At 37.6% G+C, this 17,004-nt stretch overlaps 1 protein-coding gene across 1 annotated transcript in view; it reads right to left on the bottom strand.

The window, feature by feature from the left end:
• PAFAH1B1 (platelet activating factor acetylhydrolase 1b regulatory subunit 1) overlaps window positions 1–17,004 on the bottom strand; it is an 86,854-nt gene that overhangs the window by 33,464 nt on the left and 36,386 nt on the right. Inside the window, exon 2 of the mRNA XM_032428396.1 lies at window positions 16,346–16,567. Within this exon, the coding sequence (XP_032284287.1) occupies window positions 16,346–16,377 (32 nt within the window). The 5' untranslated portion in view covers window positions 16,378–16,567. The remainder of the gene's footprint in view (window positions 1–16,345; window positions 16,568–17,004) is intronic.

The following is a 17,004-nucleotide window of genomic DNA, read 5'->3' as shown; positions in this document are numbered from 1 at the left end:
AAAAAAAGAAGAAGAAGAATGTAGCAGCAGGGGAAGAATGAAGGGGGGGAAATCGGAGGGGGAGAAGAACCATGAGAGACAATGGACTCTGAAAAACAAACTGAGGGTTCTAGAGGGGAGGGGGTTGGGAGGATGGGTTAGCCTGGTGATGGGTATTGAGGAGGGCACGTTCTGCATGGAGCACTGGGTGTTATGCACAAACAATAAATCATGGAACACTAAAAAAAAAAAAAAAAAAAAATCAGAAGTCAAATGATCATATTAATAAACGCATAAAAGAGTTGGTGAAAGTTTAAAAAAAAAAAAAAAAAAAAAAAGATTCACTCTCTCCCTTTCCCTCTGCCCCCCTCCCTCCCTCCCTAAATAAAAAAATAAACAAATAAATCTCAAACCTTCAACCAAAAATTGAATACTTAATGGCAAAACACTACAAATATTGGGGCGCCTGGGTGGCTCAGTCGTTAAGCGTCTGCCTTCGGCTCAGGTCATGATCCCAGGGTCTTGGGATTGGGCCCCGCATTGGGCTCCCTGCTCGGCGGGAAGCCTGCTTCTCCCTCTCCCACTCCCCCTGCTGTGTTCCTTCTCTCGCTTTGTGTCTCTCTGTCAAATAAATAAATAAAATTCTTAAAAAACAAAACAAAACAAAACAAAAAAAACACTACAAATATTTACACTGAAGCCAAGAACAAGGACAAGAATGCCTACAATCACTACTATTATTTTAAATGGTTTCAAAAGCAATCCATCTAATAGATATAAATACTGACATGAGATTAAGATAACGAGAGAAATGGCTGAAAAGACAGGACAGAAGCAGATTATGAAGGACATGCAAGGCAAGAAAAGCCAGTTTAATGAAAGTGATATTTTAAAAAGACCTATTTATCAGAAGTATAGTGGCAGATTAGATGGGAGGGCAACCAAAGGAAGATCATCATATAATAAGTCAAGCCCTAAAGAATAAAAGTGAAGATCCCTTAAAATCAGGTCATCATAAATTGCATCATCACAAGCATCTCCAGAATTACGTTGCTAAATACAGCTTTCATTTGTTGATGGATCATAGTTTTTATCCTGCATCGAACTGGAGGATAGTCAATAATCTACAATGGGTCAAGTCCTAATATATGGTTGTCATTCCACCGCTGCCTGATGAATCATTTACTTGTCCCTTGTCCCCTTGCCTCAATTCTCAAATATCTAGTTGTATTCCAGCCTTGGGTTGACCTCCAACCTCACACAGGAAATAGGAGCTACTCAGTATATAACATTCTTAACTTACTTATTGTTATTTGTGGCACTGTCTTTCTCTCCTACAATGTTTCTTCTTCTAATACAATAGAGTAAGATCAAATCTTTCAGTGAAATAAAATGTGATATATAAGCACAATAAAGGGGCTTTGTATGAGTTCTACAGAAAGTCAACAATTTTGGTCTTGATGACCATATCTTGTTTATCTTTTTTTTTTTTTTTAAGATTTTATTTATTTATTTGAGAGAGTGAGCAAGAATCTGAAGCAGACTCTGGGCTGAGCGAAGAGCCCAACATGGAACTTGATCCTACAACCACGAGATCCTGACCTGAGCCACAACCAAGCCATCCTGGCTCCCCTTGCTTATCTCTTTAGAGATGCTTACACTTCATTCTTGTTAACAAATGTTGAAATATATGTATTTTTTTGAAGTATATTTTTTGAAACAATCAACAATTTCATAATTTTTGGTTCAAACTCACAAATGAAGTATGTGTTTTGGTTTACTGGTTTATTGTTTTGACAAATCTAACATGAACAAGAGGAAAAAATACCAGTACTCCTACAGTACAGGGTGGTTAAATTACTTGTTATCTGGAATGATCAGAATATGACACATTCTACTGAATGAAATATTTCAATTAAAAATCAATTTTCAAAAAATAAAAAGATTGGGGCGCCTGCGTGACCCAGTTCGTTAAGTGTCCGACTCCTGATTTTGACTCAGGTCATGATCTCAGGGTCGTGGAATTGAGCCCTGTGTGGGGAGAGTGCCTGTCCCTCTTCCTTCCCCCACTTGCACTCTCTCTGTTTCAAATAATTAATTAATTAATTAATTAAATAAAATCTTAAGAAAAAAATACTCAAAAAATTAAAAGATTATGGGATGCCTGGGTGGCTCAGATGGTTAAGCATCTGCCTTTGGCTCAGGTCATGATCTCTGGGTCCTGGGTGGAGCCCCACATCGGGCTCCCGGCTCAGCAGGGAGTCTGCTTCTCCCTCTCCCTTCCCCCTGCTTGTACTCTGTCTCTTTCTCTCTCTCTAATGAATAAAATCTTTAAAAAAATAAAATAAAAAGATTAAATATAACACAAACAGAATACTTAAATCTCCCTATGAAGACTCAGAAGGCCCCTTATAATATTGTATTGCAAGGCAGTAATTAGAAACTTTAGTGACCGGGTGCCTGGGTGGCTCAGCTGGTTAAGCGACTGCCTTCGGCTCAGGTCATGATCCTGGAGTCCCGGGATCGAGTCCCACATCGGGCTCCCTGCTCAGCAGGGAGTCTGCTTCTCCCTCTGACCCTGCCCCTTCTCATGCTCTCTCTCTCTCTCATTCTCTCTCTCAAATAAATAAATAAAATCTTAAAAAAAAAAAAAAAAAAGAAACTTTAGTGATCATTGTATGGGATGTGATAATATAGGCAATATGGTTATAGGCTCCACGATTATCAACTTTTTAAAGTTTAAAAAGCAGCACAATCTCAAAGCATAAGCTAGATAAAAGCAATATATTAAGAAGCTTATGTTTAAATATACAGCTGACCCTCTAAAAAACAGGGGGTTTTGAATTGTGTGAGTCTATTTATATTGTGGGATTTTTTTTCCCAATATATATAGTACAGTCCTATAAATATATTTTCTCTTCCTTATGATTTTTTTTTAAAAGATTTTATTTATTTATTTGACAGAGAGAGACACAGCAAGAGAGGGAACACAAGCAGGGGGAGTGGGAGAGGGAGAAGCAGGCTCCCCACTGAGCAGGGAGCCCGATGCGTGACTCAATCCCCGGAAGCCGGGGTCACAACCTGAGCCAAAGGCAGACGCTTAACAACTGAGCCACCTAGGCGCCCCTCTTTTTTGTTTTCTGAGAAAGAGAGAAAGAGCTCACGAACAGGGCAGAGAGAGAGAGGGAATCCCAAGCAGGCTTCCACTCAGCACAGAGTCTGACTCAGGGCTGGATTTCACAACCCTGATATCATGACCTGAGCTGAAATCACAAGTCAGACATCCAACTGACTGAGGCACCCAGGCGCCCCCCCGCTTATGAATTTCTTAATAACATTTTCCTCTCTCTAGCTTACTTTATGGTAAGAATACAGTATTTAATAAACAAAACATAAAAAATATGTGTTAGTCAACTCTTTATGTTATCAGTAAGGCTGCTGTTCAACAGTAATTAGGTTTTGGGAGGAGTCAAAAGTTACATGTTGATTTTCAACTAAGCAAAGGGTCAGAATCCGAACCCCCGCATTGTACAAGGGTCAACTGTATTTAAAGTCAATGAAAATATACAGCTATTTTTGTGAATATAAACACCTGAAATTGAGAGGATATGGATTACAGTCATAGTCTTATTTCAGCCCCAGCATCAAATTCATTATTTTGCTTTCATTGCCCGGTATGAAGAAAATTCTAATTCACACAGATAAGTAGTACAAACAGTAACTGGATTTAAACAGCTCAAATGCAGTCTCAGAGTATTCTTTAATTAAACGGAACCAAAAGATTTTAAAAGGAATGGGAATACCTGTTTGAAAACTGAACCACTAGTAAGATCTAAACGTTGCTCTCATTCCTATTATAGATCCTAAAGCCAGACAAGAAGTGTTCAAAACTTTAAACCCTAAAACTACCAGTAACAGGATACTGCCATGATGCAAACTGTTGTGCCTACACTTGTCTTCACAACTATTTCCAACATGATGACAATGTGCACCTGTGCGAGCCTTGTGTGGCATCTAACTCAACTCCATGAACATGTAACTCTAGTGTATTCTCTTGTACAATTTTACATGTACAGGTAAGGGCGGATCTTTACTTTTTTTTTTAAAGACGAGGGCAGAACAACTTTCTAATCAATGCTAAATATATGTATATAATATTCATATATGCAAAGGAGTAACTTGAACACCTCAATTAATAGCAGAAGTTAGTTTTTAAAAGCAAAATACAGCTTAAAAATACATTATAGTCATGAAAAGACATGGAGGAACCTTAAATGCATATAGCCAAATCAAAGAAGTTATTCTGAAAAGGCTATATGAGTCCAACTTTCTGGAGATGGCAAATTACGGAGACGGTAAAAAGATCAGTGGTTGCCAAGGGATGGACAAATAGGTGGAGTAGTGGGGATTTTTAGGGCAGTGAAACTGTATATAGGTAAAGCAGAATTGAAGAGAAGGGTAAAGAAAATTAGCTTTAATGTGTTGGCCAGAATTAGCTAACAGAGATAAACAATAAATTATCTAAAAAGGGTTTCAGATCACTTTAGGAAAGTTGCCAGCTCACCTGAAGAGGATCTGGGAAGTTGAGAGACAACATGCCCCCCGGGCAAAGGACTATAATAAGATGATAGAAAGGTGTTCTAAGACAGCACACTTAATTTCAAGCTATCTCATTTTTTCCCACAAACAGAACTATCCTCAAAGAAGGCTAAGAAGGAGGAAGGATGCAACACAGAACCCATGAATATTTTCTTAAGAGAAGGGGAAAAGTATGCATGGCTGACTCAGTCAGTAGAGCATGCAACAACTGATCTCAAGGTTGTAAAGGCAAGCTCCACACTGGGTGTAGAGATTACTTAAAATCTTAAAAAAAAAAAAAAAAAAAAAGAAAGAAAGAAAAAGAGAAGGGTAAAAGTAATAAAGCAAATAAAATAGAGGAAAGCATGCTTTAGAGAGGAAGAATAACCCCAAGAAGAAGGGGAAAATTAGATAACTCTATATTCTCAAAGAAATCTGTGGTAACATAAAACTAAATAAATAAATAAAATCTTTATTTTTAATTTTTATTTTTTAAAGATTATTTATTTATTTATTTGACACAGAGAGAGAGAGACAGCAAGAGAGGGAACACAAGCAGGGGGAGTGGGAGAGGGAGAAGCAGGCTTCCCGCGGAGCAGGGAGCCCGATGCGGGGCTCGATCCCAGGACACTGGGATCATGACCTGAGCCAAAGGCAGACGCTCAACGACTGAGCCACCCAGGTGCCCCGATAAATAAAATTTTTAAACACAAAAAAAGAAAAGAGAATGTTCCTAAAATAAAATCTAGCTTGGTGAATATGAAGATAGGAGAAAAAACACACTATGGATACACAGGCAGAAAAGTAAGGAGAAATACCAGGCTGACCTAAAACATCTCCACTGCAACTTGTTATCTATACTTCCCTTGTTTAAAAGAGAATTCAATAAATTTTACTTTTTTTTTTTTTTAAAGATTTTATTTATTTATTTGTCAGAGAGAGACAGCGAGAGAGGGAATACAAGCAGGGGGAGTGGGAGAGGGAGAAGCAGGCCCCCCGCAGAGCAGGGAGCCCGATGCGGGGCTCGATCCCAGGACCTGGAATCATGACCTGAGCTGAAGGCAGACGCTTAACGACTGAGCCACCCAGGCGCCCCAAATTTTACTCTTATTACACAAAAAATAAGAAGTATATTTGCCTTATAAAATATTCAAACACTACTGTCACAAATCTTTGTTCCACTCTATCCAAATCTTATTCTTCTCTTCAAAGGCAACCACTGTTCACAGTTTAGTGCATACCTTCAGGCCTTTATCTGTGTACCTACACATATATAGGCACAGAAGAAACATACATAGTTGGGTGTGTGTGTTTGAGGGGATGTTTAATATAAATGCATCATAACATTTTATTTAGCAAGCTATTTCACTCAACAATAGATTTTAATGCTCTCTGCTTGTAGATAAACATGAATATATGACATTTCTAAGCTGCTATACAGTATCCCACAGATTGGATGTACCATACATGGTTTTTTTTTTTTTAAGATTTTATTTATTTATTTGACAGAGAGAGACACAGCGAGAGAGGGAACACAAGCAGGGGGAGTGGGAGAGGGAGAAGCAGGCTTCCTGCGAGCAGGGAGCCCAATGCGGGGCTCGATCCCAGGACCCTGGGACCATGACCCGAGCCGAAGGCAGACGCTTAACGACTGAGCCACCCGGGCGCCCCATGGTTTTTTTTTTTTTAAAGATTTCATTTATTCATCTGAGAGAGAGCAAGAGTGAGAGATCACATAGGGAGAGGAAGAAGAGGGAGAAGAAGACTCCCCGCTGAGTGTGGAGCCCAATACGGGGCTCAATCCCAGGACCCCAAGATCACGACTTGAGCCGAAGAAGACAGACGCCTAACTGACAGACACCCAGGCACTCCTGGATGTACCATATTTAATATACTCTTACAGATCAACATTTTAGGTTGTTATCAGTTTCTTACCACAAACAACAATGCAACAAACATCCTTTTACATAGCTATCCCCTAGAAAAATACCTGCACATGTGCTAAAAAAGCTCCTTATAAATAAAGCTGTTAAATCAAAGAACATATTTTAAAAGATATTGTCAAACTGACCTTTAAAGAAATTTTAACAATGTATATACTCCCACCACCAGTGTCTGAAAGAACCCATTTCCCCACATCCCTGCTAGTGAAAGCTATCTATCATCAGAGTTTTTTCACTTTGTTCAACTGCTTGGAGAACAAACCGTGTCGTTTTGTTTACACATGTTAAACACTATTTCACATATTTACTGGCCAACTGTAAAATTTGTTTTGTTTGTAAATGGCCTTAGTATTATCTTTATCTCATTTTTCTACTGACTGTGATAATTTTTATGATTTCTTTATATATTCTAGATGCCATTCCTTTGTTACATGTGTTGCAAGCATTCTTCCCATGGGTCACTTATATATTGTTTCAAGTCTTTCTTCATACGGAAATTTTATATTTTGATATAGTCACACGTATCCATTTTTCTTTTGGTTGTCATGTTTGGAATCTGTGGAAAGTCCTTTCCTACCAAAGGCTGTATTTTTTTCTACTACTTTGACATTGTTACTTTCTACGTGCTTAACATTTGGAATTTTACTACATTTGAATCCAAATTTATTTTATTTAGTGCAACCTATGATACTGATATTATTTGCTGAATAGTACATCTTTTTTATTGCTGTAAAATGCCATATGATAACATATGCTAAATTTCCATAGATAGGGGCGCCTGGGTGGCTCAGTTGTTAAGCGTCTGCCTTCAGCTCAGGTCATGATTCCAGGTCCTGGGATCGAGCCCCGCATCGGGCTCCCTGCTCGGCGGGAAGCCTGCTTCTCCCTCTCCCACTCCCCCTGCTTGTATTCCCTCTCTCGCTGTGTCTCTCTCTGTCAAATAAATAAATAAAAATCTTTAAAAAAAATTTCCATAGATAAAATGAGCCTGTCTCTGAATTTTATTTGTTCCCCTAACCTATGTGGCTATTCCAAAAATATTTTACTTAACTACCTTTACAGTGATGTTTGGATATCTGGTACAATTAGTTCCTTTCTCACTGATCCTTTAAAATTTTTTCTTAACTATTTTTCAGCATTTTCCTCTTCCAGAAGAATTTCAGAAACAAGCCGGTCAAATTCATGAAAAATTCTGTTTGGATTTTAATTGGGGTTGTACTTAATTTTATTAATAATTTGGGAGCTCTGACATTTTTCCATTATTCACTTCTTTTTTTCCACCAGAAATAGGGCAAAGAAATCTCTTCTACAACATTACCTAGTAACAAAAACAATTTATTTTTGTATGCCATCTTATTTATGGACAATATACTAAACCCAGTAATTCTGTTGATTCTTTCTTTCTTTCTTAAGATTTTATTTATTTATTTGAGAGAGAGAGAGAGCATGAGCGGTTGGGGGGGGGGGCAGGGGCTAGAGGGAGAAACAGACTCCTGCTGAGCAGGGTGCCTGATGCAGGGCTCGATCCCAGGACCCCAGGATCATGACCTGAGCCGAAGGCAGACGCTTAACCGACTGAGCCACCCAGGCCCTCTCTTTGATTTTCTATATAGATACTAGCACCTACAAATACGTTTGCTTTCTTCCTAATAGTTCTATCTATAGTTCTTTTTGTTGTCTTATTGCATTGGTTAGAATGTCAAATCTAAGTTTAAATGGTAGTAGAAACATGGGAACTCTGAACTTGTTCTTGACTTTCTTGGGAATGTACTTAATACCTCCAACATTTGCTGTAAATTTCAGGCAGAGAGCCTTAATCAAGTTAAGAAAATATACTCTTCCCCATTTTTTAAGAAAAAACAATTTTTTAAAAAGATTTTATTTTTAAGTAATCTCTATACCCAATGTGGGGCTTGAACTTAGAACCCTGAGATCAAGAGTCACATGCTCTACTGGGTGCCTGGGTAGCTCAGTCAGTTAAGCGTCCGACTCTTGATCTCAGCTCAAGTTTTAATCTCAGGGATGCTTCACACACAGTGTGGAGCCTACATAAACAAACAAAATTAACAATCAAAAGTGGGTATTAAAAATATTTCTGTATCTTTTGGACTGATAATATGATTTTTCTATTATTGATATAGTAACTGCATTAATAGGTTTCTTAATGCTGGAAAACTCTTGTGTTCTTGGGATATATAATACTTGGCCATAATGAACTTTTTTCACATGCTACTACATTCAATTGTTATTTAGTATCTTTTATTATTTGAATTCATATAAAAAATTAGCTTGTAATTTTATTATTTTCCCCTTGCTTAGTGCTACTAACGGGGCTATTCTAGCCTCATAAAATGAACTCTTAGTTTTCCACCTTTTTCTATGTTGTGGAAGACAATATAATCTGGAAAGTTACTGGTCCTTAGAAACCATCTGGACTTGATGTCTCTAACTATATTTACAATTTCTTTTATAGTAACCTATTCAAGTTTTCTACTTCCTGAGCCAATTTTATCACATATATTTTCCTAGAAAATCACCCTGGTAATTCAGATTTTCAAATTTAATAGAACTTTTTCAGGATTTTGAAAATCACCTCTGAGTTCATTTTATGTTGCTTTTCTCATTACTATATTGTTCATTTGTGCCTTTTCTCTTTATTCATCCATTTTATGGTCTTTCTTAAAAGCTAGTTTTTAATTTTGCTAATCAAGTTTACCAGGTTATATTTTCTATTTTATTAATTTCTGCTTTTTAAAAAATATTAATTCTTTCCCTCTGCTTCCTTTGGGCTTAATTCATTGTTCTTATTCTTTTTTTTAAAAAGATTTATTTATCTGAGAAAGAGGGGGCAAGAAAGTTTAAGTGGGGGGAGGGGCAGAAGGAGAAGGAGAAAGAATTTCCAGCAGACTCCCTGCTGAGCGTGGAGTCCAAAGAAGTGGGGCTCAATCTCACAAACCTGTGATCATGACCTGAGCCGAAATCAAGAGTTGGTCACTTAACTGACTGAGCCATCCAGGCACCCCTGTTGTTCTTATTCTTGAATTGAACCTGTAGTTCATTTCTGACCTTTAGTTTTTTAAAAGACTCACTAGACCATCTAATTTTCTGTGTGCTACATTGGTTTTTATTACGAGTAACCTCACTATTATTAATTTCTTAATTTCCTACGTTTCATTTTGTTCTCTTAACTCCAAAACATTTATAAGTACATTTTTATTTTTTATTATTTTTTGAAGCTTTTATTTATTTATTTGAGAGGGAGGGAGGGAGGGGAAGAGAGAGAGAGAGAGAGAGAACAAGCAAGGAACGGGAAAAGGGAGAAGCAGGCTCCCCGCTAAGCAAGGAACCCAATGTGGGGCTCGATCCCAGGACCCTGAGATCATGACCCGAGGCAAAGGCAGATGCTTAACTGACTGAGCCACCCAGGCGCCCCTAGAAGTACATTTTTAAATGTCTACATGGATAGGTTTCTCTTAGCTCTCCTTTGCTATTAATTTTTATTTTATTGCATTATGATCAGCAAATGAAGCCTATGTGATTTCTGCATTTTTGGAATTTGAGATTTTTCTTTGCAGTCTTATACATGGTAATTTTTTCCTTAATATTTGTAACTCTGAGTGGGAAAAATGTGAAGAATCGTTTATTTATGGAAGCAAGAAAAAAATTAATCCCTAACATGTAAAGACTCATGGAGGTCCATTTAGGAGCTCATCTTGAAAAAGATAATGACAAAATCCACCCAACTAACAGAGTAATTAAAAAAGAAGAATGTTCCAAACTCATCAAATTGTATACATTAAATATGTACAGTTCTTTGTATGTCACTTACACTACAATATAGCTGTTAACCAAAAAAGGAATACAAGAATGAGAAAGTTGTGGAACAAAGAATTAGGGGTGAGCAACAAATCAAATAAAGTGCAAATGTTATCGACCAGGACAACCTAAAAAAAAACAGACTTTCTTCATCTTTCATGGAGCAGGATTAATGGGTAAAAATTTGATACAGAAATAGAGGTGTAAGCTTATGTCATTAAAAGTAACTACGAGATGGGGCACCTGGGTGGCTCAGTGGGTTGAGCGTCCGACTTTTGATTTCTGCTCAGGTCATAAGATTGAGCCCTGCGTCCAGCACCACGCTCAGTGGAGTCTACTTCTCTCCCTTCTAGAACCCTCTCCCTCTCCCTCCGCAACACCCTCCCACCCCCCACACATGCATCCTTTCTCAAATCAATCAATCTTAAACAAAAAGTAACTATGAGATGAATTAACAGATAATACCATCTCCAAATTCACAGAAAGACAAAAAATTATTAAAAACAGGTTGTAAAACACAATTCTATCTTACAAATCTGAAGGAAAAAAGATGTTCATGAAATTTTTGTAAGTACATGAAAAATATGTGAAAAGATTATAATATAAAGGCAATAGTGGCCACCACTGGAAAATGGGACTGAGAAACTGAGGAGGGGGTAATGTTTACATTTTGACATATATTAATTTTGGTAATAGAATTGTGTTTATTGAATAGTGAACTTAAAATTGGGAAACTCGTCCTGCCTCTATTACTAGTCATGAAACTGGTAATTTTAATTTCTTCCATCCTCAATTTACCTGTAAAATAAAGATATCTGTCATATCCACCTAAATGAATTTGTTATTATTCAATATTTGTATGCCACAGAATAGTAAAAACAAAGAAGGCAGGCAATATACATTTGCTGAGCTGAATCATACTTAGTAGTACTGCTCAAATGATCAGTTTCTAGTTTGTCAAAATTCATTTCATTTCAACCCCAAAAATACCTCAAAGTATTTTACAAGCTAATTGCTTTCAAGCCTATTAGAAATGCTAAAATGTTGCAAAGGCAAACTGAAGTGCCAAAATGTATCTTACTTGTAAAAGGTACATAAACATTTGTTTATACCTCTCAGTAAATATATATTCATATTATTTTCAAAAATGGGAGAAAAGGCAAACACCATCATTTTATCTTCTTACTAAAAACTCCAAGGTTTTTCTATTCCCCAGGTTTACATTTAGATGTAAGACCAATTTTCTTTGCTTAATGAGCACTTTTAAGTCAATTCTTACCTAAAATTCCCTGCAAATTTAGCCACCTAAGTTAAGTTCTCTCCTCAACTGATTTTTACTCAAATTAAAAGCTCTATTTTGGGGTGCCTGGGTGGCTCAGTCAGTTGGGCATCTGACTTTGGCTCAGGTCATGGTCATGGGGTCCTGGGATCGAGCCCCATGTCCGGCTCTCTGCTTGGCATGGCATCTGTTTCTCCCTCTCCCTCTGCCCCTCCACCCACTTGTGCGTGTGCTCTCTTTCTAATAAGTAAATAAAATCTTTTAAAAAAATTAAAAGCTCTATTTTGGGCCATAATATTTAAATATTAATCTTGGTTATGAGGGTAATAAAGATGATTTGCAGTTGGTGCACACAAGGCATCTAGAAGAAAAAGATCTGACCTGACTTAGAAACAAGAATGATGATTAAAAACCAGATATACACAAAAGTACATATGCAGTTATTAATTACAGTATTATTTATAGTTACAAAATAATGGAAACTACCTAAATGTTCAAATATGGGAGAATGGTTGAAGAAACATGGTATATACACAGTAGACTACTATCTAGTCGTTAAAAGAAAAAAAAGGGGGATCTCTATGAACTGATATGGAGTGAGTTCCAGGAGATACTGCTAATGGAAAAAAAGCCAAGTGCAAAAGAGCACATAAAATATGCTACCTTTTACTTAAGAAAGGAGAAACAAGGGGTGCCTGGGTGGCTAAGTCAGGTCATGATCCGGGGGCCCTGGGATCGAGCCCCACATGGGGCTCCCAGCTCAGTGGAAAGCCTGCTTCTCCCTCTCCCTCTGCCCCTCCCACCTGGCTCGTGCTCTCTCTCCATCTCAAATAAATAAATAAAATCTTAAAAAAAAAGAGAGAGAAACAAAACATACATATATCTCTCTTATCTTTTTTTTCTTTTATAGAGGGAGGGAGGGGCAGAGGGGGAGGAACAGAATGTTTTTTTTTTTTTAAAGGTTCTATTTATTCATGAGAGACAGAGAGAGAGGCAGAGGCAGAAGCAGGCTCCCCGAGGAGCAGGGACCCTGATGCGGAACTAGATCCCAGGACCCTGGGATCATGACCTGAGCTGAAGGCAGACGCTTAACCAACTGAGCCACCCAGGCGCCCAGAGAGAATCTTAAGCAGGTTCCACATCCAGGGCAAGCCCAGCAATGTGGAGCTCGATCCTATGACCCTGAGATCATGACCTAAGCCAAAATCAAGAGTTGGGATGCTTAACTGAGCCACCCAGGTGCCCCTCTCTTACCTTTATTCAACAGTGAATAAAGTTGGTTCTTACAGGGGGCAAGGAGGGAGTAACTTCGTAGAAGGGATTCAGGAGAGAGTAATACTCCCGAGTATACATTTTTGTATAGATAATGTTCTACATATTCAAAATATTAAATTAACAAGGATGGGAAAGAAGAGGAAATGCAAAACACACAAAACTGAAAAACTGGAACAGATGAACCCAACTAAATTTCAAACGAATAATATAGCCACAGGAGAGGGAGAGAAACAAAACTAATCCAAGTAACTTATAAACACAGTATTCAATTATATATTTTCAGTCTCGGGCAGAATGGATGGGAGGAAAACTGAATACAAATTCTAAACCCTTTCCAGGAAGCTTTGTTTTCTGAAGTGGTAAGAGTGTAACAATTCTGAAACTATTCTGGAAGTATTATAGGATTGAGCAAATGAGTCAATGTGTTGATATTGCTGGGAGTCAGGTCTTAACCATAGAAGGAGAAAGAGATGGTGGGGAGGAAAACAAGAAAGAACCTTGTGGGAATAGACTGGATTTAGAAGTGTCGGGATAGCCTAATGATTTCTAAAATAAGTATGTGTACATGTATATCAGTGGGTCTCAACTCAGGGAGATTTGGCACCCCTCCCCCCCAGGAGAGTTGGCAATGTCTGGAGACATTTTTTATTGTGGCATCTAGTGGGTAGAGGCCAAGGATGTTGCTAACAACTGACAGTGCACAGGACAGATCCCACAGCAAAGAATTATTTAGCCCAAGATGTCAAGGTCAATAATGCCAAGACTGAGAAACCTTAGTACACATGTGTACCAGGGTGTCTGTATATGTTTATACATACATATTTCTTGGTTCTGTCTACTTAAAGAGCCCAGAAGCAGACACCCCATAGCAATAAGTATACTTAGTACCCATATCTTGATGTCTAATACCATTCTCTACTAAGAGGAACCAGGGCTTATTAGAGCAATGACTGATTCTAGGATTAAGGCAGGAAGGGTACACATAAGCATGGACCACCTTGTTATGCTAGAAAGTAAGAAAGTGTCCACAAATAAGGCAATAAATAAGAGCAACCTGAAGAGGCTCCTATGGGCCAGTCTGGAATAGTCATAACACCAAAAGTATAAGAAAAGTAATGAATGATAAAAACATTGAAAATATGAGAACTTAGGAGTTCATACCAATAATGAAAAAAACAACTAAGTAAAAAGGAATAAAGAAAATGCTGAGTGATGACTAGTAATGTGGAATGAGTAGTTGTGTGGGAAAATCATCATTCTGCATAAAAAATGGTTCAGGCAAGAATTATCAATGGATGTTAAATCTAGTTGGGGAATTTGATGGAAATAAGAATGTTTTGCATGGAGGTGCTTGGGTGGCTCAGTCAGTTAAGTGCCTGGCTCTTGATTTCAGCTCAGGTCATGGTCTCGGGGTTGTGGGATCAAGCCCCGCATCAGGCTCTACACTCATGGGGAGTCTGCTTGAGATTTTCTCCCTCTACCCACTCCCCACCCCAGTCTCTTGCTCTCTCTCAAATAAATAAACTTAAAAAAAAAAAAAAATGTTTTGCATGGTCTTAAAATGTCTCCCTAACTTATATTTGTTGAAAAGAAAATAAATGTAACTATACAGTGGAGAAATCAGGCATCTTGACTGAGGGATCAAAATTAGCATCACCACTGGGAGGTAGATACACATGTGTCTCTAGACAGGATATCCTGATAAGAATACAAATTACTTATGTAGTATTCTGGCCAAGAATACATAATCTGAATCTAATCATGAAGAAACATTAGACAGCTGCAAAATGAGGAATATGCTATTTAAAAAAACCCAAACAAACAACCATTCCTCAAAAATATTGTCCTAGGGATGCCTGGGTGGCACAGATTGAGTGTCAGACGCTTGGTTTTGGGTCAAATCATGATCTCGGGGTCCTGAGATCGAGCCCCACGGTGGGCTCTGCATGGAATTTGCTTGAAATTCTTTCTCCTCCCTCTGCCCCTCCGGCTTGTGCTCTCTTTCTCTCTCAAATAATAAAGCCCCCATTGGGCTCCGTGCTCAGTGGGGAGTCTGCTGGAGATTCTCTCTCTCTCTCTCTCTCTCTCTCTCCATCTCTCAAATAAAGAAATAAATCTTTAAAAAAAAATAAGGACTAAAGAGAAATGACAACTAAATATATTACCTAATCTTGTACTGGACAGTGTACTAGAAAGGAATGATAGAGAGAAAAAAGAAAGCCAACAACCCTGCAACAAAGGATATTATTGGGTCAACTGACAAAATTGGAATATGGAAAGCAGATTCAATAAACGTATTATGTCAATGTTAAATTTGCTGACATTGCTAACTGTCCTGTGGTTTTATAGAAGAATATCCTTATTCTTAGAAACTGCACACCCAAGTATCTGGGGTAAAGATCCTTGGTGTATGCAACTTACTCCCAAATGGTTCAGGAAAAAATACTGCATGTACACACACACACACACACATTTGTATAGAGTACAAATGATAAAGCAAATGGTACAAAATGGTACAAAACAGGTGAAGTGGATAAAATGTACATTAAGTATTCTTTGCACCAATCTTAGAACTTACCTTTAATTTGAAATTATTTCCAAATAAACAGTTTTGTAAAAAGCAACAGAAAAATTTTTTAAAAATCTAGAACATGAAGCTAAATTATTCCTCTATATTCTTCACCTAAAAAAAACAGAATGCTATAAAATATGGGATGCTGTAAGATACTATCAAATATCAGTGGTGAAATCATTTTATGCCTCTCTCATTAATGCATTTACATTAACTAGTATGTTATCTACCTCATAGAGTTCAAATCCTCTAATAGCCCCTGGATGATAAAAGATAAAAAAAATACAGTAAGGCAAAGGAAAGGAAATTAGCAGTAACAACAAAAAAGCTTTCATTTTTCTTTTTTTTTAAAAAAGATTTATTTATTTATTTGACAGAGAGAGATAGCGAGAGCAGGAACACAAGCAGGGGGAGTGGGAGAGGGAGAAGCGGGCTTCCCGCTTAGCAGGGAGCCCGATGCGGGGCTCGATCCCAGGACCCCAGGATCATGACCCAAGCCGAAGGTAGACGCTTAACGACTGAGCCACCCAGGTGCCCCTCACTTTTCTAAAACACATATTCTAGACAAAAATATTTAGAAGAGCTTTGAATAATCTATTTTCCTACTGAACATAATATATTTAAGACAAGCTTAGAATAAAACTTATCCCAACTAACTTATTTGTTCTGCTTTAAACTAACTTATTTGTTCTGCTTTAAACTTCTACACAATAAAGTCACAAGGGTAAATAACACTACTTCAAAGACCCAGTTTTAAAATCAGACCAAACTGCCCAAAACAGTATTTGAACACTTACAATAATAGTTTTAATCTAAGAATAGATCTCCCAAAGCTGTATTTTAATTCACTACTTTGTCTTTTATGAGAAGATTTTTTAAAAAACACAAAACCAAGAAACTTACAGTTCATCTCGTTGTCTCTGGGACAGCACCATTTTGGCTGTAATATCAAGCTTCTTTGATATAGTGGTATGTCCCTCCTTTGGGAAAATCAGAAAGCTTTGTGATCCCTGGATTTATAATTAAATATGCCACTAAGTGGCGTCCACACAGGGGAAGATGATTCTTTTACAAGTGAATCCAACCAGTAATCAGGAGATAGTCAACAAATAGGGTTCATTCCACCTAAGGGGGGGGGGAGAGAGAGAGAGAGAAGATAATTTCTTTCACTTAGAATTTAAATTATTTCTAAATTACTATTTGCAGTATACACTTTCAAAGACAAGGTTTACTTAATGGTAATATGAACATCAGATGTTTTCTGTTATAATCAATGCCGTAATATTAGTATATATTTTAAACTACCTTTAATAGTTTACTGAGCCAAAACAGCATTATTTTCAAATTTACCCATGCCCAACCAGGTCACCTGCCAGAAAATATTGATACCAATTTTATTAAATTTCAAATATTAACATATAACTTCTCTAGACTATAACCCTCCCTCAAAGTAAAAAAAATTGGGGCACCTGGCTAGTTTATTTGGTGGTGCATGCAACTCTTGATCTTAGGGTTGTGGGTTCGAGCCCAATGGTGGGTAGAGAGATTACTTTAAATTGAAA

The sequence above is a fragment of the Phoca vitulina genome, unplaced genomic scaffold (genome assembly GCF_004348235.1).
Source record: "Phoca vitulina isolate PV1807 unplaced genomic scaffold, GSC_HSeal_1.0 scaffold40, whole genome shotgun sequence".
In the NCBI taxonomy this organism is placed as follows: domain Eukaryota; kingdom Metazoa; phylum Chordata; class Mammalia; order Carnivora; family Phocidae; genus Phoca; species Phoca vitulina.
This window is presented reverse-complemented; position numbering and strand designations above follow the sequence as displayed.